This window comes from Coloeus monedula (assembly GCF_965178545.1).
Source record: "Coloeus monedula genome assembly, chromosome: 1".
Lineage (NCBI taxonomy): Eukaryota > Metazoa > Chordata > Aves > Passeriformes > Corvidae > Coloeus > Coloeus monedula.
In genome coordinates this window covers 32,462,107-32,489,915 of record NC_138781.1, presented here as the reverse complement: position 1 = coordinate 32,489,915, position 27,809 = coordinate 32,462,107, and the positions used below count along the sequence as shown (strand labels likewise).

The 27,809-nt window shown below is 41.8% G+C and overlaps 1 protein-coding gene across 2 annotated transcripts in view; it reads left to right on the top strand.

The window, feature by feature from the left end:
* The first annotated feature begins 4,092 nt into the window (after positions 1-4,092).
* Positions 4,093-27,809, top strand: part of HYCC1 (hyccin PI4KA lipid kinase complex subunit 1) — a 47,689-nt gene continuing 23,972 nt past the window's right edge. For both annotated transcript variants that reach the window (XM_082289977.1, XM_082289978.1), the window contains exons 1-2: positions 4,093-4,131; positions 24,090-24,169. In XM_082289977.1, the coding sequence (XP_082146103.1) occupies positions 24,119-24,169 (51 nt within the window). In that variant the 5' untranslated portion in view covers positions 4,093-4,131; positions 24,090-24,118. The remainder of the gene's footprint in view (positions 4,132-24,089; positions 24,170-27,809) is intronic.

Here is a 27,809-nt window from a genome sequence, read left to right as displayed (position 1 = left end):
CGCACGCCCGTACAGCTTAGCTTGGGACTAGCTCCCTTGGGTGAGGAGCTCGCTCTTTGCACCTACAGAGTCGCTATCGGTGAGGGCACAGCCAGACCTCCCGGCTTTTCCCTGGCTCAGGGTGCCCTCAAAACCTTCCATAAATGGTGAAGTAAAGGGTACTTCTATATAGTTCTATGCTAGTATACATTTTTTATTTTTAATTTGAAGTTCTAGTAAAAGGACTTTTATTTAAATTGACCAACAAAATGCTTATAGAATCCTTCCTTCTTGAACAGTTTCCTTTAAAATGTTTCGTGATAGTAAGAGAAATCTGAGACCATGAGATATTCAGTGTTTCGAAGTCAAACAGATATTAGTGATTTTTCGCTTTCTGGAGCAATTTTCTGTCAAAACATGGATTTGAGAATATGTAACATTTTGTAGGAAGATACTGATTTCTTTAATGTTTTCAAGAGAAAGCTATTGAAATACTTTATTTATGGTTGAAACGAGAATATAAGGAAGAAAACTGTAAGTCAAAACTGAACATCTGACACTGTCAAAACGTCATAGTCAGTTGTTTCAGAGGTTCTAAAATAAAAATTGCAGAATTTGTCGGTTTTTTTACAGAAAGTGCTGTCATCTTATTTCTATTACAAATGAAATTTCAGAATATCTGTCTTTTCTTCCTAGGTCAGCATGATTTTCTTCCTTCTTTTCTTCCTGACATTTTACATGCTTTGGTAACTGAAACTGTTCTCATGGAGAATGTTGGACCAGGGCCTTTTGCATTTGATACAAAGCTCTTGGACCTCTGCTGATTTGAAGAACGACTCGATGCTTCCTTGTAGACCCAGTTAGGGGAGTTAATCAAAGGCTCTCTAGGAGAGCAATGTGAGTTCTGGGCATCTTTGAAAATCTTAGCTGAATTTCTAATCAAGAGTACAGACTGCTCTTAATTCTGCAGCGAGTGTTGCTCCATCCTAATCAAAACAGAAGGGCTGCTCCACAATGGTGCTCCCATCCATGGAGCAGCACGTGCTGTTACTGTGGTCACAGCCAGCCTGGCCTAGGCTACAGATTTGGTCTGAGATCAGATGACTAGAAATAACTGCTATTTTTTTCCCATGGTCCAGATGCATTATCTTTTTAAAATGGTCTCTGTGTTGATTTGAGCTTTAAGAACATGGTCATATGACAGAGATTAAGGTTGTTAAGTATTTATTTATCAAGGATTTCTATTTTTAAAGAAGCTTACAACTCCATTATATATCTAAATATAAGAACTTGTAATGAATAGGCAGAGATTGAAAATTATGAAGCAGGCAGAAACTCTAGGTTCCAAATTATATTTCTGAGAAATTAGAATGTTTTATGAAATCTGAAGAGATCTTCTTCCTGGAAATACTGTTTGTGAAACAGCACTGAGCAGTTCTGACTGCTCTGAAAGTGGAACAAAAGTTCTGATTCTTTGTGGTCCTCCTCTGAGAGGGCAGTTTGAAATGGATTACTAATGGCAAAAAAACTCTGCCCTAAACATAAGACTAAACTGCAGTAAGTGATGTGTACGTATCTGCACAAAAATCTAAACACATTAAAAAGAAAATTTATTGCATACTTTTTTTGTGCATCTAGAATATTAAGGCTAATGTGTTAAGAATGCCTGAAACACTAAAATAATTTAGGAGTTAAAAAAATAAAATCTGTGGAAGTAATACAAGCTGAACTATTTTCTTTTGATAATGTGACCTGACATTGAAGAACAGTTAGCTGCTGCATGAGAATAATTTGCCTGCCTTTTGTTTGCAGATGATTCATTACTTCTGGTAATTATTACAGTTACAACACATTAATAACAGTAAAATTAGTAACTAACGGTAGTGTGATCTCAGTACCTCTGTTTGCAATTATCAGCGTCACTCAGTATGTCACAAGCCACATCAGCACTCAGTCCCCCTCCTGACACTGGGTCTGAGCATGCAGGCTAATAAACTGCTCCTGCACTGCTGTGTCTTTGCTTCTGTTGCTTGTTCTTTGGTCCACGCTGCTCTCAGAACTGCAGAACTGAGCAGTAAACCAGCTCAGGGGACAGAATCATGTTTAGAAATGTGGATTTTTTTTACTTGGTTCTCTTCAGACTTAATTGACTTGGCCTTTTTTTGGTAACTGTTGGATCAGAAAAACCAGGAGGGTCTCTGGAATAGCTACAGGCAGCAGGTGGGCAAGACATTGTGATGGAAGCTGTGTATGCCTGCAATGTTGTTGGCAGAAATCGTGGTAGGAATGCAGAGAAAGTCAGTCAGGCAAAGGTCTTTAAAAAAACCAAAATCCCCAAACTGTTAAGTATTCTGGCTGTGATAAGATGTATATTCTTTCAAAGGTAGAAGTTTATTATCTCCCTTTAAAAGTTCCATTTGGTTGTTCCTAAAATTATGTCATTCAATTGTCTCTCTTCATCTTAGTGAAATAATATAGCTTTTTTAAACCTTTGTTGGAACTAGTATCTATCTTTTCAGGAAAACAGACCTATTTTATCCAGTGTCATAGAAACTGATGACAGATTGAATTTAGACCATAGCACAGTGGGAGTATTCTAAAGACAAATGGCTTAGTAAGACATTTATATTCTAAAAGCAATTTTTATGTATTATGGTTTATGTTATAAAAGGTCCTTGAAAGCAACACATTTTATTGTCAACAAATTAATATGCTACATACCTATGGAAATGAATGGTACAATAGCACAAGTCTAGAAACAGCTCAGACAGAATGATATTGATGTCCATATGCAGGATGGCCAAGAAAAACTTGAGGAAGTGCATTGAACCTGGTATTTTCTCAGGTTCAAGGCTCCAAGGAAGTTAATAAACTTGGGTGTGAACACATTATCTACCTGTACAGAGTAACTGAAGAAATGAACATGGGCAAGGCATAGAAGACCATGGCTTTTAAATGAGTAATCATATGGGACAGCACTTTGTGACAGTGTTGGTGGTGTTAATTCAGGCTCTGTCATTACATGGTATTTGACACAGGCCAAATCACAGCCTCTTTGCCTTGATTTCACCGCAGAGCAATTAGATTACTGATTAATTTAATCTTTATTAATCCAGAAGATTACCAGAAGTGCGTGCTTCTGAGGAATAAAACTTACATCCTGAAAGCATACTTACAAAGAAACTCCGGTGGCAACAAAAAGATGTAAAAATCAAAAGTAGCTATTTGTGGGGCATGCAGTTTTATTTCAAGATTGTTCTTCAGAGCAGTCCAAGGATGAACTCAGTAGAAAAAATATGGGGGGAGGAAAAATAGTACTTGTAATTGAAAAGGCCTTGGAGTGCTGTGGAATGAGACTTGCCCACAATTGCTTCACTTGGGGAAGGCTGATAAGAATTCAGTATCTAAATAATGATTAAAACACGCCTGATGGAAATTAAGAGGCATTCAATTCTGTGGCATTCCCATCAGGGTGCCTGGAAACATCTCCTGTGGAGCTGTCAGCCGTACCTTTGTTGGGCTGGGGCAGTCAGACGTCACTCTGCCTCCCCCTGCTCCTGCCTCCAGCTCTGTTTTTATTTAAAAGTGTCAGGCCGGGGGCAATGCGTGATTTGGGACGGCGGCAGAACCCATGCAGCTCTGGAGCCACTCTCTCGAACCCATCCCAAGCGCTGCCACCCGTGTTTTGTTCCGAGTGCCCGCTGCCACCCGCGCTCGCAGGGCAGTTTCGGGAGCGGGCGCTGGCCCGGGGGCGCATCTTCCCGCGGGGCACGACCCTGCTTAGCGCTCCGGACCCCGCCAGAGCTTCGGCCAGGACCACGCTCCCGACCCACCCGCGACGGGGAGCCGATGCCTTCTCCTCCGGCTTCCGTGCCCGCCCCCGGGGCGCCCTCACAGCGCGCCCACCGCTGCCACCCGGCCCCGCCGCCGCCGCCCGCCCTCGGAGCGGGCCGGCCCCGCCCATTGGGGGAGCGGGGCGCGCGCACGGTCCGCTCTGCCGCGCTATTGGCTGGCGTGACCGCGCTGCGCGCTGCGGTTGGCTGCGGCCGCCGCCAGGCAGCGGTGGGGCCGGGCGGTGCCCGCCCGCCGCCGCCGCTCCCGGCGGGAGGGTGAGTTTGAGTCGCGGCCGCGGCGGAGCCGCCGGGCGGCAGGGTGAGTTCGATTCCCGACCGCTCCCGCGGGGACAACTTTTTTTCCCGCGCGGGGCTGATGCATCCCGACGGGGCGGCCGTGGCCGTCGGGGAACTCGCGGCCGACTGAGCGGAGCCCCTCTGGCTCCGGGTCCCGCGCCCCACCCTGGGGCAGCCGGCGGCGCGCGGCTGGAGCGGCCGTGACTCGCCGGGGCGGCGGTGGGTGAAGGGCGCGGGGAGGGAGGCCGGGAGGGGGCGGCGGAGTTGCCGGGGGCAGGGCGGGTGCCCGGGGGCGATGGAGGGGCAGGGTGGGTCGTTGTTCCTGGTGCGGGGCTGTGGGGCGCCGCTCCGGTACCGGCTGCGATCTTCCCCCCCTTCCCGAGGGTCCTCCCGGGGCCCCGCCGGCATCCCGGCCGTGTCTGACCGCCCGCTCGCCGCGCACCGCCCGCGCACGGTCCGGCTCCGGCAGGGCAGAGCGGGCAAGCGGCGGCATCGCCGGGGCGTCTGGGGCCGGCGAGGCAGCGGCGCCTTCTGCCGCCGGGAGAAGGCGGCCGGGGCTGCGGGAGAGACAAAGGAGCTGCTCCCGCGGTGTCCCCGGAGCAGGGCAGGCAGCGCGGTGCCTAGCAGCGGGCTTCCCGGCTTCACTGCAGACCTTCGTGGGGAGGTTTGGGGCAGGGTTCGGCGGCGTGCTGTGAAACGCCTTCATCCTAACCCGTCCTGTGGGCATGTTTGGTGCTCTCCTCGGCGCGGTGAGTTGGGTCCCCGCCGCGGGGATGCGGGAGGTGGCAGCAACAGTTAGAACCGCGGAGTTGGCGGCTCCCGAGCCAGCCGCAGGCTGCAGGGCTTGTGCCTCCCTGGGCTTCGTGATTTCACGTGGCGCACATTAAATTGAAGTGACCTTCTATGTGCTTTCTGTTTCAAAGGTGACGATGAAAGCAGAGATTGTGCCCCTGGACTTGTCTTGTCCCATGTAATCCCGACAGCCGTCATGTTTGTTTCCCGTACAATTGAATTCCAGCTCTATGCCGAAAAAGCTCCCGAGCCTTAGGTTCACAGGGGAAAGGTTTGTGTACTTGAGGATTATGAAGGCTTGCTAGTGTCGACCTTTCAGAAGTTTTAACGTACACTGCCAGTGCGTGAGGAGATGACTGTAGAAGAGCAGAGTATGAAAGTTTCTGTTACACGATTGGGGTTAGGGTTGTTAGCTGCAAATTCAGATTTAGTGACTTTTTTTTAAGGCAACTTGAGTAAATTGCACTGCAAAGAGGCAAAAATCAGTATTATGAAGCAAAGTGTAGAGTGATGGCTGCATTTCATGGCATTTAAAAGGCTTTTCTTCAGTTTTTCCCTCCAGTAATGGACTTGGATGCTACAGTGTTTTTTCACAAGTTTGTGCTTTCCACAATGTCTTTGAAAGATTTGAGTTAGAAGGGACGTCAAAGATCATACAGTTTCACCCTTCCAAGGGTGACTTACTTTTATTCCCTCCACGTTTCAACAAGTTCTTTTGTTACAAGAAGTAATTAGTGTTGTATGATGTGGTCAAATTCATTTGCAATCTATTGGAGTTTCATCAGTGAAATAGTTTTGGTAAAAGTAATACACTTTGAAGTTGAATTTTAGATCCTTCTGGCAGTGTTTTTGGATGTATTTTTTCCTCCATAGTAGGAAAAAAAAGTAAAAATGCAAATTTTGAAATACAGAACCCATCTGCTTCTCTTCTGTGTAATCTCTTTGTGAGGCAAGGCACTTCTAGTTGGCCTTTTATCAGAGGGATGATAATTTTGAGGAAGTTCGGTACTACTTGGGATAATTTATTAACTGTAACAATTCACTTCCTTGCAGCGGTGAGCTGTTTTAAAGGGACATATTAAATTTAATCAGAAAGCTTCTTCCAAGGAAAAAAGGCTGTCAGGGACAGAATCATGTTGAAGTTCTTCTGTAGTCTCCTGAATGGGCGGGTTTGCTTTCACTTGAGAGAGTCCATGGGAGACAAGTTCTCAGGCATAGCTGGGTAGTTAAGTCACTTGAATTCTAATTTGGTGAGGACTTGTATCACAAACATGTGTGTGAGATATTGCAAGGCTGGGCACTACAAGTGGTATGTGTCATCTGTGTTTTACTTAACACAGTGGGGCTGACTCTAAGCTGGGAGAAGAGCCTGTTGGCTGATGCATGTGGCTGGGTCAAACCTAGTAGTAAGTCACTGAGTTCAAGTCTGTTTCATAGTACACATTCCTCTAAAACCCCAGTATCTTGAACCATCTGCATGTTCATGTCAGGAAATTACTTGTCGTCAAAGTGAACCTTAAGTTAAATGTTAGGTTGTCTTCGTAATGTGTTACTGACTTCAATGCATGCAATGTGAAAATGACCTTTTCATTCTTGAGGTTTAAATTATTAGTTATCAAATGTTGGCTAATGTCTGGTTATTTTAATTAGAAAATAAATATATATTTCATGGCCTGATATAACACTGTGTTTTTTGAGGTTGTATGGAAAATGCACAGTTTGCAAAATCTGCATGATTTCTTAGAGAAAAGTCACAGTTCCCAGACTTTCCTTTGGGACTAAGAGCTTGTGGAGTATTTGAGGCTTTCAGATGAGGCATAAATGTTTATGTTGATGAGAATATTAAAATGCAGTAGCTCTTGGGCTCCTAACAAAGATCACCTGTGCACTCAGCAAACATACAAAGCCTCTATTGGGAAGAGCTTAGACTTAAATCCTTTAGGTGAATTGCCAGGCCAGGTTTCATTCCCAGCCCTTCCCTTTGACAAATGTGCTCTCTGCATAACCTGGCATGCTTGATCTCTCACAAATGGAAGACTGGGTACAAAGTTTATGCTTAGGTCTCCCATGGGACTGTGGAGGTAGTTTTGTTGGCAGAAGTGGAGGTTACACCTGTGAATCACTGCATTGCGTGTGTTACTTCAGTGTTACCAAGCAGTCAGTCTTCCAGGAGCAACGTGCATGAAATTTAAGCAGGAGATCTGATCTTGCTGTATAGGAAATGAGAACCCTGACACTGTGACCTTCCTTGTGTGCATACTCTTGTTCTCCTTGAGGTTAAGAGAACTAGAGTCCAAACTGCATATGCTTCAAAGTGCAAAACTGAAGACTGCCCATCTGTAATTATCTTCTCAGGTTAGATAGTTTGACTGGAGTGACTCTGTCTAATCTCTGAGACTTCCATGGGATTATGAAAATACAGCATGCTTAAAACCTGCAATTCATGGGCAGCGTCTTTCAGTGTGTTGGTACCTACTTGGTAGGATGTGCTTGAGTTTGTTGGTTTACTGGAATTTTGTAGTTTCCCTGCTTAGGAGAATTACAGCTTTGCTTTTGTTAGTGCTGTTCTGTTTAATTGTGCAAGTGTGTGTGTGTATATATATATATATATACACACACACATAAAAGACCACTTAAATTAGAATTGTAGACATGAGATCTTTTCTTTCAATCTGTGTTTTCTTTCTGTTCCAGGAAAAGTAGCCCTTTTGGCATTGGCTGTCCTCAGTTGCTAGAATTGAAATGATGACGTATGAAATGCACATTTGGAAGTGGAGAATATGTTGGAATTACAGCATTTTTTTATTAGCATCAGTTATTTAGAAACTTAAATTGGATTAGTTTATTTGAAATGCTTTGTGAGATAATCTTGGAAGGCAGCAACAAGGTGTCAGGATAAGGACAGAACTCTGTGTCAGTGTTGTTGAAAACAAGGAGTACTAAAGTATGAAAATGTTTTTAGTGTGTAGCAACTGCATATTGCTGCTAAGCTGTGTTTAAAGCTGCTGCTCAAGCTCTGCATGCCATTAAAATGTTTATTCCTGCAATGACCAGACTCTTTCCTCTACTCTACAACTTGTAAGTGTATGCACACACTTTTTAGATGAAGTACTTCTGCATGAACTTGAGATTTTCTCTATAAATAACTGACACTTGAATTATTTAGTTATTTGAAAACATTTGAAATTTAAAAAGTTTTCCACAAGGCTGACAGGTGAAATGCTTCTGCATTTGTTCTTTCTGTAGATAGATTTCGATCAGAATTTGTGTTGAAACTTCACTTGCTTGAAAACTCAAATACTCTTGAATTAAATATAAAAAAAACCCCAAACACCAAACCTACATCTGAAAGATCTAACAACTGTAATAGTTTTCAGTTTATAGCATTTCTGAATTAGTGCTGGATATGAGGTATTTTCTTGTACTTCTGGTGAAACTGTTTTGAAGCCTTTGCCCTAATCAGGACCATGTTCAAGAGGAGCAGAATAAAAATAGCATCTTGGCCGAGTCTGTGAGGGCAACTGTTATTTATGGCAATTTCTTTAGTAACATCCCCACATGAACTTACATGCTTTGCTAACAACTGGAAAGATAGTGAATGAAAGCAGTATGACTTACGGCCAAGTGAGTCCTGAAATTGTCTGAATGTGACCCTGTTTTGTCCTGTAGTGCCAGAAGGGAGAGGATGTTGGTGTAGTTGTTTGTGTGATGAATTAAGGGTTCTGTTTGGAAGGCTTCAGTGTAACTTACAAATGGTATACAAATGTAAAACAGACGGGTTCAATAAACAGTTGTTATTAGGAGCATTATTTATTAGAACTGGAATCAATAAAGGACATGGAATTTGGACAGATATTTAATTATCATCACTCTTGTATATGGAGAATGTCATGCAAAGTGAGGGCATGCATGAAACACTTCTTAATTTATAAATGACCAGCAATGCTGAAGAATCATCTGATTGTTGAGACGAAGTCTTGGAAATGGGCTATCTCTTCAAAACATATGTATGTTTTTGTTTTTCCATCTCTAACCTCTGATTATATGAAATGCTGTGTAGCAACCAAAGCATAGTGAAGAAATTTAGGTAAAAGTAGTGCTAGTAAAATGTGCCTATTGCTGATGCAAAAGTTGCTAAGTACCTGTTTTCTATCCTGATTGGCACAAGAGCTCTCATTCTAAACTTTGTGCCAAAAAAAAAAGTATATTTGGGTCACTTTTGATAGCTATTAAAGACAGCTTTCTTAGGCTATCTTATCTTCTACCTTTACATTTTCTTACTTCCCTCTATTTGGAAGCTAAGCTTTATTTAAAAATAGCATAGCATGCTCTGAAACTGCACTGGGTACTAATTAACACACTAAAGTGCTTAAAGCCATGCTGTCTCCTAAGGTTTCCTGCTGTTTGCACTGGATAAATATTTATGCTTCAGCAAGGCATTAATTTCAACCTGACGAACAGTGCCTACAACTTCAATATTTTGCTAATACTAAACATCATGATTCACTACTTTTGCTATATTTTATTGCCGTTCATTTTTTTTAGGAAGGGGGGCAGAATCCCGTTACACTTTAAATATGTGGTAGAGAATTATATCTAATACTCAAAAATTAAGCTGTCTAGTAGCCTGAGTATTGTACAGGAGCTAGTGCTGGGTAATATAAGGTCTCCATGAGCATCTGGTTAATGGACAAGGCTGTACTATGTCACTGTGATTAGTTTTCAAGCAGTTGAATCCTGTTCTCATAAGTAACAGCAATTATTTTCTATTTTTAATTCTTTTCACTCCTTTAATACTATTTGCTATATTAAAGGAGATGACTGGAATATGTGTAAAAGCGTTAAGTTGACCTAGTAAATTAAAAAAAATTGCATTTGACAGGTTTTTAATGCCAGCCACCTTCTCTGTCAGGATACTGTGAATATTTTCACTCTGCTGTGTAAGACACATCAGGTATGCTACAGTAACATCTCTACCTGAGGAAGTAGACTAAATGATCTTCAGGTATAAAAATAATTTTTTTTTCCCCTGGTTAATACTCCTTTGCAGTATTTGCTGGCTGAAGGAAATTGTGTTTCTTCCAGATTTGAAGTAGGTAGACAGCATCATGTATTCTGTGGTGAAGGGGAGAAAAGTGTAATCAAAGTGTGGGAAGGAGCAGTGTTTGGGAATTCCTTAGCTCTTGGTACTTGTGCTAAAGTAACAATTTTATGTTCCTTACAGTCAATTTAGACTCGATTTGCCAGTGAAATGCTGAGTATTATCCTACGGTTTGTGGTTAGTAGCACATCTGGTTAAACCAATTACTATATACTCAGTTAAAAGAATGTATTTCTTATTGACTTTGTTTAGGATGTGCTGAAAGACCTCCCTGCTTCATGTCACATGCTGCAGACGTGCCACTGTTTTTACTCAGTTGCAGCTTTTAGGCTCAATAAGCTGCAGTCTTTCCGCTCACATCTCTCATGTTCCTAATTATATTGACTCTGTATGTCAGGTCTAGAAAGACTAATAGGCTCCTGCATTTTTTCCCCTGCTTTGAACTAAATTCCCAATGCAGCAGCCAAAGGAACAGGTGAGAGACTTTTGACAGTAATTCTGCACATCTGCTTACACATGCATCTGTAGCTTTGTGAGTGCTGGTATAATATTTACCAATTTCTGCCTGTCTTAAGAGAATGTGATTTATATTTGATTGTAAAGCTGAGGAAAAAAAATCTGAGTTTCTTTACCTCCCTTCCTGTTTTCTCACCAGCATAATGTGTCAGTACTGTGAATGAGGGGTATTTTTGCAACAGTTGTGTTGTGATGAGACACTTCAGACAATCAAATTTGTTCTGTTACTCAGTGAAACACAACAAAGGAAACATCTGTTCTGCGAAGTCTGCAATGATACAGCTTGAAGTAACAGGATTCTGTTGTCTCAGCTGGAATTGGTTGAAGTTTTGTTGAATTTTCAGTAATGTGTACAAATATAGCAGAACTCTTCCAGCACTTCTGCATCATGCTAGGGATTGGCTGAGTAAATTTGCAGTCTCTGCTACTTTGTTCGCTGCCTTACTGACTTTAGTTTGGTATATGTATTTTCAATATTATTGTCTGTTCTTAAGCTAAAATGTAAGAGTCTCTAAAGCATTTGCATTGGTTACCAAGGGTTTTTACTAGAATTGAGTGGTTATATGTGCAGTGATATTTTCTTCCAGACTGTTACTGGCAAACTGTAGCTGCACAGGGAAAAATGATAATGATTTTCCACCCAAAACAACATAGTCAGAGGAGATCTCTAAACTGTGAAGTTGCCTTGCATACATGATGCATACATTCATTCATTCCTTAAGAAAGTAATGGAAATCTTTGGTTCATTCCTATTTTAGTGGTATTCAGAAGTGGCTTAGAGATTTTGTCCTGTTTTGATAAAGAAGTGGATGCTCGTTCACCTACGCTCACAAAGCTGCAGCAATCTAGTGAAACAGTGGCAGGGACTAATTTAACCATTTACAGCTGCTTCTTGGTGTGGTAGAGTAAAAGTCCTGTATAAATTCATAGGAGTAGGATGTGGATACACTTGATGTCATGGGAAGAAGGAAACCTAGATGAACGTCCTGCTTGTACAGTAAATAGAGGATCTGACAAAAGTGGGAATAGGAAGTTAACTGAGTGATGAAACAGGAACCAAGTGATGCCACACTTACCCTTGAAGAAGTTCTTTAAATGCGTCTATTGATGTTAAATGATGGGTGCGTGATCTTTTTGTTTTGTGCAATCAACCCCCACCCCTCAAATGTCATATTCTTTGAAAAGTGGCCATTCACTTAGATTATATTTGTTTTTTTCCTCCAGTGTGATGGGGGTTGCTTTGCTCTTGGTTCATTGCAACACTTCTTTCATAAGCTTACGACAGTTTTTACAAGCAGAACATGTTGTGTCCAAGGGTTGTTAGGCTGTTTTGGTGTCCTTCGGCTCTGGTTCGTCTGAGTCCACTGCGCCCCAAATACAAGTGCAATCAATAACCAGTTTCCATGTATTGGCACAACTGTGTCTGCCATTCAAGTGGCTTCTCAGTTGCCTCTCGTAAGCACAATACACTCAATCAAGTTCTCAAGTGCACAGACTCGAGATTATTGTAGAAACAAGTTTTGACCACTTTGTAGTTAGGCTATAGAAATATTTTCCTGGATGTAAATCATTAATTCTGTGCTCTAAGCCAGGACTCTGAATTGATAATTAATTATAGAAACACCGCTCACTTCTAGCACTACAAGATATGTAGGTCTCAAAGAATACTCTTAAAAGTCAGACCTGTCTTGAGCAGAAGACATTGTGTGATTTAATGAGAATGCAGATAAACAGGAAAAGAAGATGAATGTATGCTCTGTTATTTTTAATCTTAAACTGTGTTCTGCTACCCAAGTGATAACAATACAAATTCCTTAGAAACTTTCTGTTGTTGTGGCTTTGGAGTAATGGCAGACTATTTGGTACTATACCGTGGTCTGAACTCAGAGAGTCCTTCCAGAACCTGTATGCTTTGAGTTTTATTAGCGTTCTTGGAGTAATTAATATTCTGAGCTTTAAATGCTTTCATGAAATGGGAACTTTTTGTTTTAAAAGCTTTTTCATCTAACATGAATTCAATCTAAATTAATACATCTCTTAACATAAGACAATTACAATCCTTTTCTGCTTTGACACTATTACGCTTTTGGGATTTGACTTTTTTTTTTTAAATTACAATGCAGAGCAAGGCACACATAGTAGTAAATTGTCTTGTGACTCAGTTGCATATATTTCGTCTGTGCTACAGCGGTTATATGTGACAATAGAGCATTTAATGTATTGGATGTATCTTCTGAATGAGACAGAAGCGTGGGTCTGCTCCTCTTAAAAATTTTAGTTGAGAAGTCATGTTTTTCTGTAGCTTGTAAAGTATGTAAAAACCCACAAAATTGTTCTTAGTTGCTCTGAAATGTTTTTCGAATGAGTGTGTCCAGTCTTGTGAGTATATGTGGATGGGCTGTTATGGGGGTGGGGGAAAGGGAAGGGATGAGGAAGAATAAGAGAACTGTCATGAAGAGATAAAGCATATTTTTCTTGAAACTGTTTAACACAGCTAAATACATGCATTACATGCATATATTGATGGATAATTTTAATTCTCTAATTTAACAGGGAGCAGTTATCAACCACTAAACCTAAGGTTATTTGCAGTATTGATGCACCCCTCTTCTGGAAAACACACCTTTGTATGTTTTTTTTTTTTTTTTCTGTGAAAATGAGCTACTAAAACACCTGTCAGTAGACTACCATAAACCTCTTCTTGCTATAAAATCTGGGATGTATTCCTAATAGCAAGGTTCCTACTTTTCTCTCATGGTCTTTGTGGAAATGGTAGAATGGTATATGGAGATAATATTTTGCAGATAGAAAGCTATCAGGAATGATGGAGATAATATTTTTCAGATAGAAATCTATCAGGAATGCTAATGCTGCTGCATTGGTAGGGTTAGGGTGATGGGATATGTCATAGCACTCATTTAAAATAAAGGTTCTGGAGTCAAAATCAAACCTTTCCATTGCAGTTGTATTTGATCATGTCTGATATTATGCTATGTTGTAGATCTACCCTGGGTAGCCCAGTGCGGTGACACAACCGATCTGGAGAAGCCAATGGGAGCCCTGGGGAGAGTTCTCTTTTCTTTATGAAGGGCTGGGTGCCCTGGAATGGATTTGGCCTGAAAGCAGGGCCTGCACTTTACCAAATAAGGCTGTCCTGGCATAGGAATGGTATTCCCCAATTTAGCATTCCCACCGATACCTTCCAAACCACAGCATCTCTGTCAGTCCCCCTTTTCCCTGCCCCCTCCCCTGCGTAAGGATGGAGAGGAGAATTAGGGGCACAAAAAGTAAAGATTACAGGTTGAAATAAGAACAATTTACTGGAAACAGCAGTGGAATAAGAAAGCAGACAGTAACAGCTACACTATCAATAACAAAGTGTACAAAATGGGCAAACACCGCTCACCATGCAGAACTGGCTAACCCAGTCCAGTGCTTCCCTGAAGTGATGAGGTGGTACAGAATAGCCTCTGGGTCCTGGCCATGCCCCTCTTGGCTACTGCAAAAATTAACCCCATCCTGGCCTGAACCTGACATAAATAACTTCTGAAGCACCTGTGACTTCTGCAGCCCAGTTCTCAGTTTGTGGAGTTCCTCACGTTTTTTGGAGGCAGAAGGAAGATTCAGTTGAAATGGAAGTCCCAAGAGCTGCTGCAAAATGTCTTCCTCGTGTGGCTTGTGTAGTATTTTCTACAGTCAGTGTCTGGCTTGCAGGTAGACATCTCTGCTTTCCAAACCAAAAGAGGTGCAGATACCTAGAGCAGGGTTGGAAATAGGCAGTGTCTCCTAAAATCTCATTCTCAGCCAGCAGAGTTGGGGTGTTTTGGTCAAAAGTCTTGTATTCTTAATGTTGCTGCTAAAGAGTACGTGAAGAGTCTCTCAGACTCCTGCCCCTGCTTTGTCAGCTGAGTCTTTTTCCTTCTGATAGGTCCCTGCTAAACTACTTGCCAGATGAATGCTTCTGGACTTGTATTAGCTGAAACTATGTGCTGTAATGGTAGAAGGCGTTGAAATTGTGTCTTTTACAGTTCATGCTCAGAGATGAAGTACAGCCCCAGCTCAGTTCTCCACATGCTTTTTAGTCATACTCAAGCTATTGTGCAGCATCTGCCTGTGCATGCTTTACACTGAGTGTCTTTCAGCAGCTGAATTACACAACATCTTTCTTTTCATATGTGACTGACTGTTCTGAACAAACTCTAACTTGAGATGGCTTGCAATTTTCATTTAGAAATCATAACTTGGTTTTTAAAATTAGCTTGCAGCAAATCGACTTCACAAATAGTTAAAGTGAATAACTGCCTGTAAAAGGTAATGCTGTGGTAGCATTGAAGGTTGAGAAGGCAAGGAACTACATGTCACAGCACTGCTTATTAAATAATGCTCCATGCTTTTGAAAAGACCATTGGTTGGTTCAAGACTTACATGCAATACAAAAATTAAAGCTGCAACACAATTATTCTCTCTAAAGCTTATTATATTTCACTATTTTAAATTTGCCTTTGGGTTTTGAGAAAGCTTCCTGACTTCATAGGGATGTAGTGTACTTTGGGCTTAGGGAACGAAGGTACAAAAGAACAGTAAGTTTGTTTGGGGTTCTGTACAGAGTGTTTCTTGCAAGTGGTGAACTTGTGCAGCACTGCTGCCCGTTACAGAAGTGATAAGAGCACTGTGTCGTGTTACTGTGGAATTGCCAATGCACTGATGTTCTCAACACAAGTTATGGAAGTCTTGATACATAGAAAACAGACAAAATTTCTAAAGCTTTCTAGTTCATTCATTTGGTTAAACTTGTGCTTGTACTCATTTTAATGTTACTTAATTTAAATTCTCTTTCTTTATGATGCATATAGTTACTATCTTGATTTTTCTTTGTATGTGTTGAACAGTTAACTATATTAATCCAGAATAAGCAAGGACTTAAATTAAGACAAGATTTTTCAATTATGTGTGTTTTATTCTATCTAAGATTATGCTATTCTTTCTTAAAGAGTCAATAAGATGTAAACAGTAATGTTTGCATGAAGTAAAAGAGGAAGCAAGTATATTTTAGGTGCTAAGAAAAACTGCTTTGAAAGTAATAGCTCTTACTTTATTTCCCTGTAATGAAACTATTGATATATTACAGGTGATAGAAAAGCTAACATTTGAGGATATACTCCAGATTAAATAGCTTGAAAGAGTAGGGATTCTGCATGCCAGAGAATGGGGTGTAAACTGACTGGACTAAGTTGTCTTACAGGTGGTCAGTTTTGACTGACTATGGTTATCAATATGCAGATGTACTTAGAGTGTGCTTTGGTGCAGTAGGCAACAGGGAAGAAATAGTAAAGCAGGATTAAAAAAGGCAGCAAGGAGGAAGTAGTTAAGGAAGATGAAAAAATAAAATTCAAGTGGAAGTTATTTTCTCTCACTTCATTTTGGCGCTGTACTGTTAGGGCTGCTTTTGTCCTGCTTAAACAAAATAGATCTGATTTACTATGGCTTGTATAAATTCAAGTGAATATATCAATGATTGTAGTCTCATATCTCTGTCCTGGTGACTTGTTTGGCTGGTGTGAGTGATTTGGCTGTCTTGGGAGAGATTTCCCCTTGGTAGTAAAGGGTAAATACAAGGTTAGTTGAGTACAAATGTGGTTTGTAATTGATTGCTAATCTGAAATTAAGCAAATAAATTTGCCAGGAGTCAAAGACCAGGATTAAAAACTTCAAAAGCCTGTGCTATTGGGAATCTTACCTTCTGCTTGAGACTTTTCTAAAAAGCTTTCATCATGAATGTTTTGGGTCATGTGTGCCCATGTGACTATTTGCCAGCATTGTAAATGGCCTTGCAACCTCATGACTTCAGCCATAGGTGGTTTGTTGTTTTTTATTTTTCCCCCTCTTGACAGAATTCAAAGGTTATAGAAGACTGGGTTATACTCTGATATGTCAAGTATTTGATGCTTTACAGCCCAGAAACCTCCACGCAGTATTCTGTGGTACTGGATACTTTGCAGAAGAGACAACTGCATTTAAGACAGTTATTTATAGTTTCTGTATGGTCTAGTTGATATATGCTTGCTTTCTATAGACTATGTTTTTCCTTAATTGCTGGCATCAAAACTGAATTGAGGTCTCTCATCTGTGGCTGAATATTAGTAGATCTTTTCAAAAAAACTGTAATGGCTATCATTCAGAAGGACTTTTCTATTTGATGGGCGAGTATATCACTTTGTCATATTCCAAGTGGAAATTGTTTGAGAAGCATATGTGCACAGGATCAGGAAGTCTTATTTAAATCTATATCATGGAAAAGTCTGTTGACTCCTGACTCTTTAAGGCTGATGTTCCACATTGTGGTATAAAGTGTAAGCTCTAAATAAGAGCTTCTATCTAAGGCTGCTTCTGTCACTGACAGATGGGAGGGGAAAATGGGAAGCAAAACTGAATAACGCCCTTGGCAAGATGAAATTAAAATTGACTGCAGTTTCAGTTCCTAAGGTCCAGTAATCTTTACAAACCACTGGAAACAAATGTTCAGAACACTTACCTTTTGTGTGTTGACTACTGTATTATGCAGAAGACTGCAGAATGACCATAGTGAATCAGACCAGAATTTCTGAAACCTTATTGTCTAACAGTGGCTGTTAATAGAGGCCAAGAAAGGAACTGAGAGAAAACTGGAAGAGTGTGCTGGGGAGCAACCTCTGACTCCAGCTTTCTGAACTAGAAGTGCTTATATATTTAGTGGCTCTGAGTAGATCCTTCCATGCATATGTCCAGGTGCTTTTTTTTTCCTGTGCATTTATATAAAGTTAATGTACTCAGACCTGTATGCATACTTCCTTCCTACATTGTTTTTGGTAACTCCTGTTTGTTTGGAGCCTGTCACCTATAGTATCACCTAAAACTTGTTATTTCTCTTGTTAGAAGGTGCTGAATAACCATCTCTCATTCTAGGAATTTGCTTGAGCCCGAGTCAGTGATGCTTGGTGCACCGTGGCTTTCGTCGTCTTTTAAACTGAAGATGGCAATTATCAGAGAATATTTGATACCAAGTCTTTGAGCACTGTTTGCAGTTGTATATCTGAATAGAGCATATGACTGTTTCAGGCTTAGCACAATGGGGCTTTTGTTGGGGTTTTGTCAAAGTCAAGAAGTCAGACCTCGCTTTTGTGGTTTCTGAAACCTGTCAGAGTGGCTTTTGGAGTCCACAGTAGCATCTGTCTCTTTTCTCAAAAGACTTCAAATGTTTTGCTACCCATTACTGCACCTACAAGTATCTGAACAGAACAGCTTGACCATATTCAAAACTGTATAGTAAATGAACAGATCACTGTATCACTAGAATGAGTTGTGCATTGACATCAGGAAAATACATTCTCCTCTTTGTCAGTTGAATCAAGAATACACTTGTCTGAGTGCTCTTCCCTGTTCTGTGCTTTACCAGGGATTGTGTCTTTGTCTCTGAAACAAGGAGAGAAAAGGGTTCAGCAATGTGAATTTTAAGTGTAAACTGTAATCCTTAAGTGAACTTGATAAATCAAGTAGAGCTGACTAAAAGGTTTCTAATACTACTTGTACTACTTCTAAAGGTAAGAAAAATTGAGTCCTAATTGGCCCGTCCCTACTTCTGTGTGCAAACTACTACAGAACAGAAGATGAGCATTTACTAGGGACTTAAGGGTCTCTTGTGGATCTGATGCATCCTAATGGAATGCTCACAAGTTTACTTTGTCCCTATTCTGGGGTGAGTTGACATATTTGGCTGATGGTTCATAAATAGCTTAACTTTCTGTTCCATGTTTCCCTTAAGCTAATTTTTAAATTTTTTTTAAGCAAATAATACAGACTTCCAAGCAGATACTTTACAGATTAGGTAAGGATGCAGTATATGCTTTCTCTTCTCTTCCAGCAATTCCCAGAGGGTGGGACTTGAGCAGTTTTTGGCTCCTGGTTTTGTTCTTTCCAGCTCGTGACTTTCCCTAGCAAATACCTAATACTGCGGTTTCAGAAAGTCAATTCTGCAGAACTCAAGAGTTCATTTTTATCCAAGTCCAGCCTCCTTGTACTTAATCCAGATGCACATGCATTCTGTGGATGAATTCTGCAAACACTGGATAGCTGTAAAGAGCAAGAAAGCCGCCTATTGTGAGAATTTATTTTTAAAGAAAAACCTGTGCATGTGTTGTCTGTGATGTCATTCAAACGCATGATTTGATATTATTATATTAAAGTCTTGAGTGATGTGTATGAAAATCCAAAGCCATTTAAGTAGATGGATGCATTAGTAAGTTTGCAAGAGAATATGTCTTAATTTGTCTTGGCTGGCCCTCCACCAGCTCAGTGCCTAGTAACTTTTTCTCCCTCCTCTATTAAAAAACAGGAAATTCAGTAAGTTCCTGATGTATTTGTGCTGTAATGGGTGAGGGGGGGAAAATTACCTTCTTAGGGACTTTGCAGAAGTCTCTCCTAAATGAGACTTGGCTTTTGTCAGATAAATTTCCTTGGTATCTTATTTGAGTTGTACTACTCACCTTGAAACAAACTAAAAATTGGTTCTATAAGGAGATTATAGGACTTATATTATTGTATTAGAGCAAGACCAATTGACAGCTCTCAGAGGCTGCTTAGGACTTGGGCATTGTTAATTATTATTTATTATAAATCCTTTCTTTGGCTGCTAATCCAAGTTGAGAGTCTTGCGGAAAATACTCCAAAGTGCTTTTAACTCAGAAGGCACATATTATATATATTAGCCATATAAATATAAACAATTAGCCATGTGTTAGCTAGACTGCATAAGCTATGCCTGCTTTCATGTGGCAGTTATGAAGATAAGACCTGCAATGAGAGAGTATCACCTAAAGTGGCTTTACTTCATGTGTGAGATAAGTTAATAATATATATGTGTCTAACAAAAATTCAACAGAGATGAACCACCTGGCTGTTACTGAGTTGCATCACAAGTGGTTGTGTGGTATTTAAATAATTGAGACTTCTTGGTCTTTCCAGTAACAATCTTCATCAGGACATCCAAATGAACAAGGAGCATGGGGACATTTGAAGCTGCTTGTCACGTTTAATCAAAGTGGTGTTTGATTTGTGGTGACAAAAGCAAGTTGTTTTTAAAGAAATTCTCAAACTCCACTCATTTGAAATCTTTGCAGGGACTTAGTAGGAAGAGACCAAGGAAAAACATACTGATGTATCTTAAAACAAGACTTCTATTGGAAAAATGCTGTGTAGTATTTGAATTTTCATTACAGTTTTGGCATATATAAAGTATAGTCTTAATACAATTTTACTTTTTTTTTTTTTTTAATAATCCCCAAAGTAGCAGGTATTTATTTTATCCACTTTATGTTCCTTTAATTCTGTAGTGACTGGGACATCTCATGCTTAACAGTGGCCTATATCTTGCAGTTATATCCACTGAAACAAAGCTGTAATTAAGGCATGCTATTTTAATCCTCTGGGTCTTTTTTTTTTTTCTGTAAAAGGTTATTTTGGTCCACTTAGTGTTAGAAATCCCATTTTAGACTTACTTTTTGTAAACTTTTTGTGGGCTTCAGCAAAAAATTGTGTTGTTAAGTGAAATTTGTTAATCCTCCTTTTGGAACAGTCTTCGTTTTTCCAACTCTGTCCAAATATTGTGCCGGTCCAACTTGATCTGTTATTTAACTAGGACAAATGAGGCAGTCTTCAGCAAAGCAGTAGATTGTCTGCCTGTTTAAATAGATCCCACACAGCTGATGTGTGAAATTGAGGCTTTTTTTTCCTTCTAGGGGACATCAATCTAACACATAATCTTTATTTTCTTGGAAAATATTTTTAAAGTTAGAGTTCTTATTTGTGATACTCAAATGTGTGTTGCTGTGGGCTAAACAGGTATATATGGATTTTTTAGTGCATAAAGGTAAAATATGGACAGTCTATCTCCTGTGTGTTTCAACTGCCTTAACTCTCAATGGAATGCCTCTGCTACTTTAAAAATAAATATAAAAGATCTGATCAGCAAAAACTTTGCCTTGTTTCTTTTTTACAGATGTCATTTCAAAAGTTCATGCTTTTGCAAAAAAAAAAAAAAAGGTCACCTTTAAATAGTTAGTCATAAAATTAGTCATAAAAACTTATTATTCTTACTCCAATGGATAATGCCAGCCAAGGATGCTCTTACTGTTTTTACTGGTCAAATGAAACCTCTCTGCTCTGGGAACCTTTAATCTGAAAATAATGCTTGATGAATCACTAGAGATAGGTGAGAAAAAAATGCATCTCTTAGATAAATGTGGTATCAGCTATGGACGTGGTGTATCCAGGACTCCTCTTGACTCCAAAAATGGGATTTTTGCTTTGAACAATCAGTATTAGGACAGGTATTTGTGGTGTTAGTAGGGCTCAGTAGGGAATGGTTACTATTGTCAGCTGTGCTGAAGCATGAGACGCTGCAAAAACCTTTGTCCACCTTCATAGGAATGAAAGTAGGGCTAGTAGATTGTGGGCTTCTGTAGGAACTGGTAAGGTGTTTGCTTCAGTAACTGTAGTAGGACTAGCCTTTGTGTTTGTTAGCACATGGTATTATCCTTAAAAGTTTCCCTTCACAGCAGAGTCTCTCACACAACCTATGCCGAGTATTCAGAGGTTGCTCCTCTGTATTTTCATTGTTACATCTTCAGAGACTGTCAGTGCTGATCAGAAAGACTTGGTATTTAGCTAGATGAATATTCTTCATGGCAATCCTTCCTATTTCTTTGTTGATAAAGGGTGATAGGATGGGTGAGGTTTGAATGGATCTTTGGTGATTCTGAAGTCCAGCCACCTTAGCTCAAAGTAGTGAAAATTGAAACAGGTGTCTGGCTGCTGCTCAGGATCTTATCAAACTGGGTTTTCACTGTCTCCAGGGATGCTCAGCCACTCTGCCACTTGAGGCAATTTTCTGTGCTCTGAGATCTGGGGCTCCTGGGGGCTGCTCTTGCTGGTAACAACAGAAGAAAGGTGGCAGTGAATACCTTGGCCTTTTCTGTATCTTCTCTCAGCAGATCCCTTGCTAATTCAGTCATGGAGCCCTAGTTTTCCTGTTGCTGATGATATTTTTGCAAAAGCCCATGAACCATTCTACATTGCTACATGTTCTACATTGCTGATCCTCCTTCTTGCATTGATCCTTCTTACTGGGATCCTGTGATCTCCTTTGTCATGGTCATTGCAGCTGTGTCTGCCCTGACCTTGATTGACATCACTGGCCAGTTTTTCCATGTTTGTAATTATGATGTTCAGCAGAGGGCCTGCCCTTGGCTCCTCAGTCACCTGTTTCAGGAAGTGATAATCAATGCAGTCCAAAAACCACTTGGGTTGCTTGTTTCCTCTTCTGCTACCTTTCCAAGAGATAAGAGGGTAGTTCATGCTCCATGTGAGTACCAGGTGCCTGTAAATGTGAGGCTTCTTCAGCTGTATGAAGAGGGCTTCCTATGTTTTGTCTTGCTCAGGTGATGAGTAGCAAACACCTGCCATAATGTCACCCATGTTGTTCTGCCCTCTCATCTGTGACCTGTAAGCTCCCAGCTGTCTCATCGTCCACAGCAGGGCCAAGCTCCATGTGTCCCTGCTGCTCTCCCAAATAAAGGATGGCTTTCCTGCCTCACAATCCTTAAAGAGGCCATATCCAGCCATGGCAGTAGTCTGGTTTCCAAAAATCAAGTGCTTACGCTTCCTTGCCCTTCCCTATTGTCCTTTCATCCTCCAAAGGCAGTGTTCTTGTAAGCTTTGTGCACACTCGTGTATCTTTCTAGGGTGGTGAGAGGCTGTTGCCACAGCTGATTTCAGCTGTCCAGGTCTGTTACTTAATGATCATGCAAGTGAGGAGAAGGGGGCATAGAAGTCTCTGGTTGCCTTATGGTATTATTGTGTATTAAAATGATTCTTAAAATGAAATTGCTGAACAGCCTGTTCAGTTTGATTCCTTTTGCCATTCATGTCTGAATAGTCATTTCCACAACCCTGTCTGTGCATTGAAAGCTTTTGGCCACTACTTAAAGCCTTATTTAAGTTTGTGCTTCCCCACTCCTCTTGCTTTGGAGTGTTATAGTGAGCTCTTGCTATTATCATATCTGGTTCTTGTCCCTTTAGGATTCTTAAAATATACTGTATATAGTCTGTATATGCTCTACTACAGTTTGGATTTCAGAACAAAATATTTGTATTTGTGTTATAAAAGGCAGTTCTTCCCTCTCATCTTTTCCTTGCGTGTCATTCATGGACAAGCCCATACTTGGATATTGGTACTTCAAAACTAGTTTTAAACTGGCAAAGTAAAACTGGACTGATGCCTTAAGAAGCCTCCTAGAAACAGAGACTAGACAGGAGTAAGGGAATAAAAGAGGTATTTATTTGAAAGGCCTTCAAAGGTGCACCCTGGGGAGTCTGAAGCTATTCTCAAAATGGACCCCAAGATGGACCCCAGGTCACGAGTTCTTCACTCTTTTATAGGTTTGGTTCATTTGCATAGCAGGGTTAATTCTCCAGTTAAAGCTTCAGTTTTCCCCACAGCTTAGCCCCCCCTTTAGAGGCTCTTTGGTTTTATACTGTTTTGCCTAGGGTAGTCTTGGTGTCCTTGGAAAGCAGGGCTGGAGAGGCTTTGTTATGTCTACCTAGCATGAGAGAGCAGAAATTAACAGGCTACAAGAAACTACACCAAGCAATACAGAATTTGAAAAATACAAAGGTTAAAACCTAAGGCATCAGGACGCGATATCTGCCATGACTGAACATTTCACCAAGACAGTGTTTATTTTTTTCTCAGATGAGTATTTAATTTTGTCTCTGATTGAAATCCATGGGCACAGTTTGGATAAGCTAACAGCATGCTCTTTTAACTTTTAGTAGTTTTGTATCTTAATGCTATATTGGTCTTTTGTGTCAGAATAAGCTGCTCCAAGGGACAATTGTTTTTAAGTGATTTCTCAAAATTGAAGAGAAATCAGAAATTAGTTTCTGAAGCCACTCTGCATCTCCTGTGTTCAAGTCCTACTGCTGATGACCTCCCTCTGTCTGAGATTGGGTAGAGTGTTGGGCTGGGGAGTCCGTCTTAGGCTCCATGCTGAGGCAGCAGGCTCATTGTCTTGCAGTTGCCATGGTGGGGGAGGACTGAAAGGTTTCCATCTGCCTTTATTTCAGTGACCTTTTCCACGTAGGAATAGCAGTTGACTAGGAAAAACCTAAACAGTCATTTCTCTTCAGTCCGTACAGTTTCCTCTCAAGTTCTGTAAGCTGAAAAATAAATTGAAATTGAGGAGGTAATATTTTTTGTTTTCAGAGTGCCATTTCTGCAAATCTTTGACTTACTGAGCTTCCTACACAGTACATAGTTGGAATTTATTAAACTGCTGTATGTGAAAACTCTTGTGTTTAATGCTTCCACCAGCGTGCATAAGTGAGGTACAATAAAAGTTCAAAGTAATGTCAGCATGTAAAATGTTAAAAAGTAAAAGCATGATAAGGTTCTTTAAATATTCACAGGGACTTAATTTTCATCATCTGCTTAGCGCAGTGACTGGAGTATTCACAACTGTGTTTGCTTACTCTTTCAGGCTGAAGGTTTTGAAGCAGATGTTGGAAGATGTTAGCTGTCGATACTGGGGTTGTGGAGGAATGGTTATCAGAGTTCAAGGTAATACACTCTCGGGTCTTTGGCCAGAAGTGTTTGTATCACTGCTAGTGAAGTATGCAGGAGTACTTGCATCCTGTAGAAAATGAAAAATAGTAACCTTGGTGTCTCGGTTTTGGAGACAAAACTTCAGGAAGAAACACTCCGGAGTGAGTGTCTCCTCCAAAGGGAAAAGGGCCTTCCCTTTTCCTCCACCAATAAGACAAGTGGGTCACAGCAGGTGAAAGTGGAAAAAAACCAAACTGTTTATTAACACCAAACAAAACCAGGGTAGAACAGGGAAAAAAACCCCTCAAAATACAACAAATTCCGGGAGAGGGAACAGAGACGCAGTCTCGGACCAGCCGGAGCCACCCACAGGCTCCCTGAACCAGCGAGGACAGAAGGGAGGCAGTGAGGCAAGGGGGGCAAGGGAAGGGAAAAAGAACAAGACAAACCAACAGAACCTTTCTCCTGGTAGCCAGAACATAAAAGAAACCCAAAGAGCAGCACAGCACTCCCAGCGCACTCCCTCCCGAGCCCCAGAGACCCCCGAGCTGTTGGGTTGAACTGTTCAATGCCCCCTCGGGTCCATGGCTCTGACCCCGGCCCCAGGTCCATCCAGCATCCTTGGGTATTGAGCAGACGGTTAAGGAATAAAGTGGCTTCATAACATCACCCCAGGACGTTCCACCCCTTATTCCATACCGTCTGCTCAATGCCCAAATTAATACAATTCAACTTTAAACACACACGTTTACACATATATATACAGCCAGGAATTGGATCTCTCAGGCAGGTCCCTTGACTTTGTTCTTTTGATGGCAAAGCTGGCTTCCAGGAGAATCTGGATGATCTTCTTTCCCAAATACCTCCAATGCTGTGTTCCCCCATACAGTGATGTCATCAATGTACTACAGATGTTCTGGAGCCTCACCCTTTTCCAGTGGAGTCTGGATCAGTCCATGGCAGATGGTGGGACTGTGCTTCCACCCCTGGGCCAGCCGGTTCCAGGTGTACTGCACACCCCTCCAGGTGAAAGCAAACTGAGGCCTGCACTCTGCTGCCAGAGGAATGGAGAAAAACACATTTGCAATGTCAGTGGTGGCATGCCACTTTGCTGCTTTGGACTCCAGCTCATATTGGAGCTCCAACATGGCTGGCATGGCAGGGCTCAGCAGTGGAGTTACTTCATTCAAGCCACAATAGTCCACAGTCAATCTCCATTCCCCTTCTGACCTGCATACAGGCCAAACAGGGCCTTGAGTGACTGAAGTGGGCCTTGCTGACCACCCCTTGGCTCTCCAGCTCACCAGTCATTGTGTGGATGGGAATCACAGCATCTCTATTTGTCCGGGACTGCCGTCAATGCACTGTCAAGGTGGCAATTGGCACTCACTTCACTACCTTCAGGAGCCCAACTGCAGAAGGATTCTCGGTCACCCCAGGCAAGGTGTTCAGTTGGTGAATGCCCTCTGCCTCCACAGCAGCTATTCCAAAGGCCCACCTGAGTCCCTTTGGGTCTTTGAAATACCCACTCTGGAGAAAGTCTATGCCCAGAATACACGGGGCCTCTGGGCCAGTCACAATAGGATGTTTCTTTCACTCTTGTCCAGTTAGGCTCACACAGGCTTCAAGCAGTGACAACTGCTGCAATCCCCCTGTCACTCCAGAAATAGAAACCGGTTCTGCCCCCACGTGTCTCGATGGAATCAAAGTGCACTGTGTGCCCGTGTCAACCAAGGCTTCGTATTTCTGTGGTTCTGATGTGCCAGGCCATCGGACCCACACTGTCCAAAAGACACAATTTTCCCTGGCCTCTGCCTGGCTAGAGGCAGGGACCCTCTAGTCCTGGTTATCATTTGAACCTTGAGCTGTTTCCCTTCTGGTGGAGCTCCCTCTCTCAGCATTACCATCCTTCAATTCACATACCCGTGCTGCCAGGACAGAAGTTGGTTTTCCATCCCACCTCCTCATGTCTTCCCCACTGTCGCACAGGAAGAACCACAGTTCAGCTCTTGGGGTGTACCCTCTCTCCCTAGCCGTGGGACGTCTGCTTCTGGTAACAGGGCCTCTGGTCTGCACGGATGCGATTTGGAGAAGGCCCTCTTTCAGCTCCTTCCTGAGTTTCTGATGAGTCTTGTCCATCCTATCTTCCACCCTCTGTATGGTCTCTGACAGACTCTTTTCCACAGCTGCGATTCTTGCTTGTGTTGGGCCGTGCACAGTTTCTGTGCACACCCAGAGCCTCCTCACCATAGAACTCACTGTCTCATCCCCATATCACTGGTGTACATTTTACCATGTCAGGGCTCCTAATTGCTTGGTCACCTGAGAGTATGATCTCTATCACTGCCAGTTCTCTCAGGCATTGAATCCCTTGTTCCATGGTTTTCCAGGGGTTTAGCTGCAGCTGGAGATCTTTCCAGCACGGGTATCTTTCCTTCACACTTCTTAAGAGCCGTGTCCAGAGACTGAGAGCTTCAGGGCCCCTTGTCATCCCTTGGTCAATACTTAGGTCGCGTGACAGGGTTCCCAAATGCCTCACTTCAGTGCCATCCAGAACTGTACCATTGCCTGCAGCATCCCAGATCTGGACCATCCAACTTAATATAGTTTCATCACGCCATGGAGTGTAATCTTTCCTCAGGGTACAAAGGCTCTCTATGGACAGGGACTCAGTGATGATTTCAGGTTCAGATTCCTCTGCTGGCTGTGAAGGTCCTGGCTGCCTGTCATCATCCACTGAGCAAATGGATTTGGCTTTGTGTTTCTTTCGCTGGGCAGGGGCAATCGTTATTGGTTTAGGCTCCCCATCTGCTTTAGCTGCAGCCGGAGTGATTGGGGTGTCTGCCGGCTTATTCTCCTGCTCCTCTGGCTGTATCTTCTGCCCTACAGTATCCAGCAGGATGCAGTAAGCGTTAGCCAGGACCCAGCACACGGCAATGAGCTTTTTCTTTTCATCCATGTTGTTATTGCAGCTTTCCTTCAGATACTTCCTCACCTCAGCTGGATTCTGAATTCATTCAGGAGGGAAGTTCCAGGCTACTGGGTCAGAAAACTGCTTCAGGGTCTGGCCTATGTCCTCCCATACCCCACACCACTTAGGATTTTCCACAACTGGGGTAGGTGTCTGGGCAACCCCTCTGGAAATCTCAGCCCTTATTTTAGACAAGCTGGAGACCACATAGAGGAACCCTGCTAGATAACATCATTAAAAAGTGGTATCTTTAACATCCAGGGGAAACTGGACACTTTCAAAAGGTGACGTGCCAGATCTGAAGGGGAAGAAGGAGATGAAGGGCTGGGAAATATCATCCCCTGCTTTACCCCTAACAAACTGGGTGTAATTGCTAATACATTCCAAAAGGAAACTACCAGGGCCAGGATGGAAAAACAACATAACATACACATTCTCAATGTTTTCCATTACTTCAGCCAAACTTCGAGAGATCACTAACACCAAGCATATTAAAATGGCAGTCCTGATTCTTATTCCTGACTTATAAAAGGTGTAAACCAGGGACCCGACTGCCCATAGCTGTGGACATGTACTTATGGTTAGGTTCCACAGAAAAACTGTTAAATCAAACAGCGTGGTTTTACTGCTGTGAACTCACTACAAAAGTTATTCAAACCAAAATGGTTTTTTCCGCTTTCACGT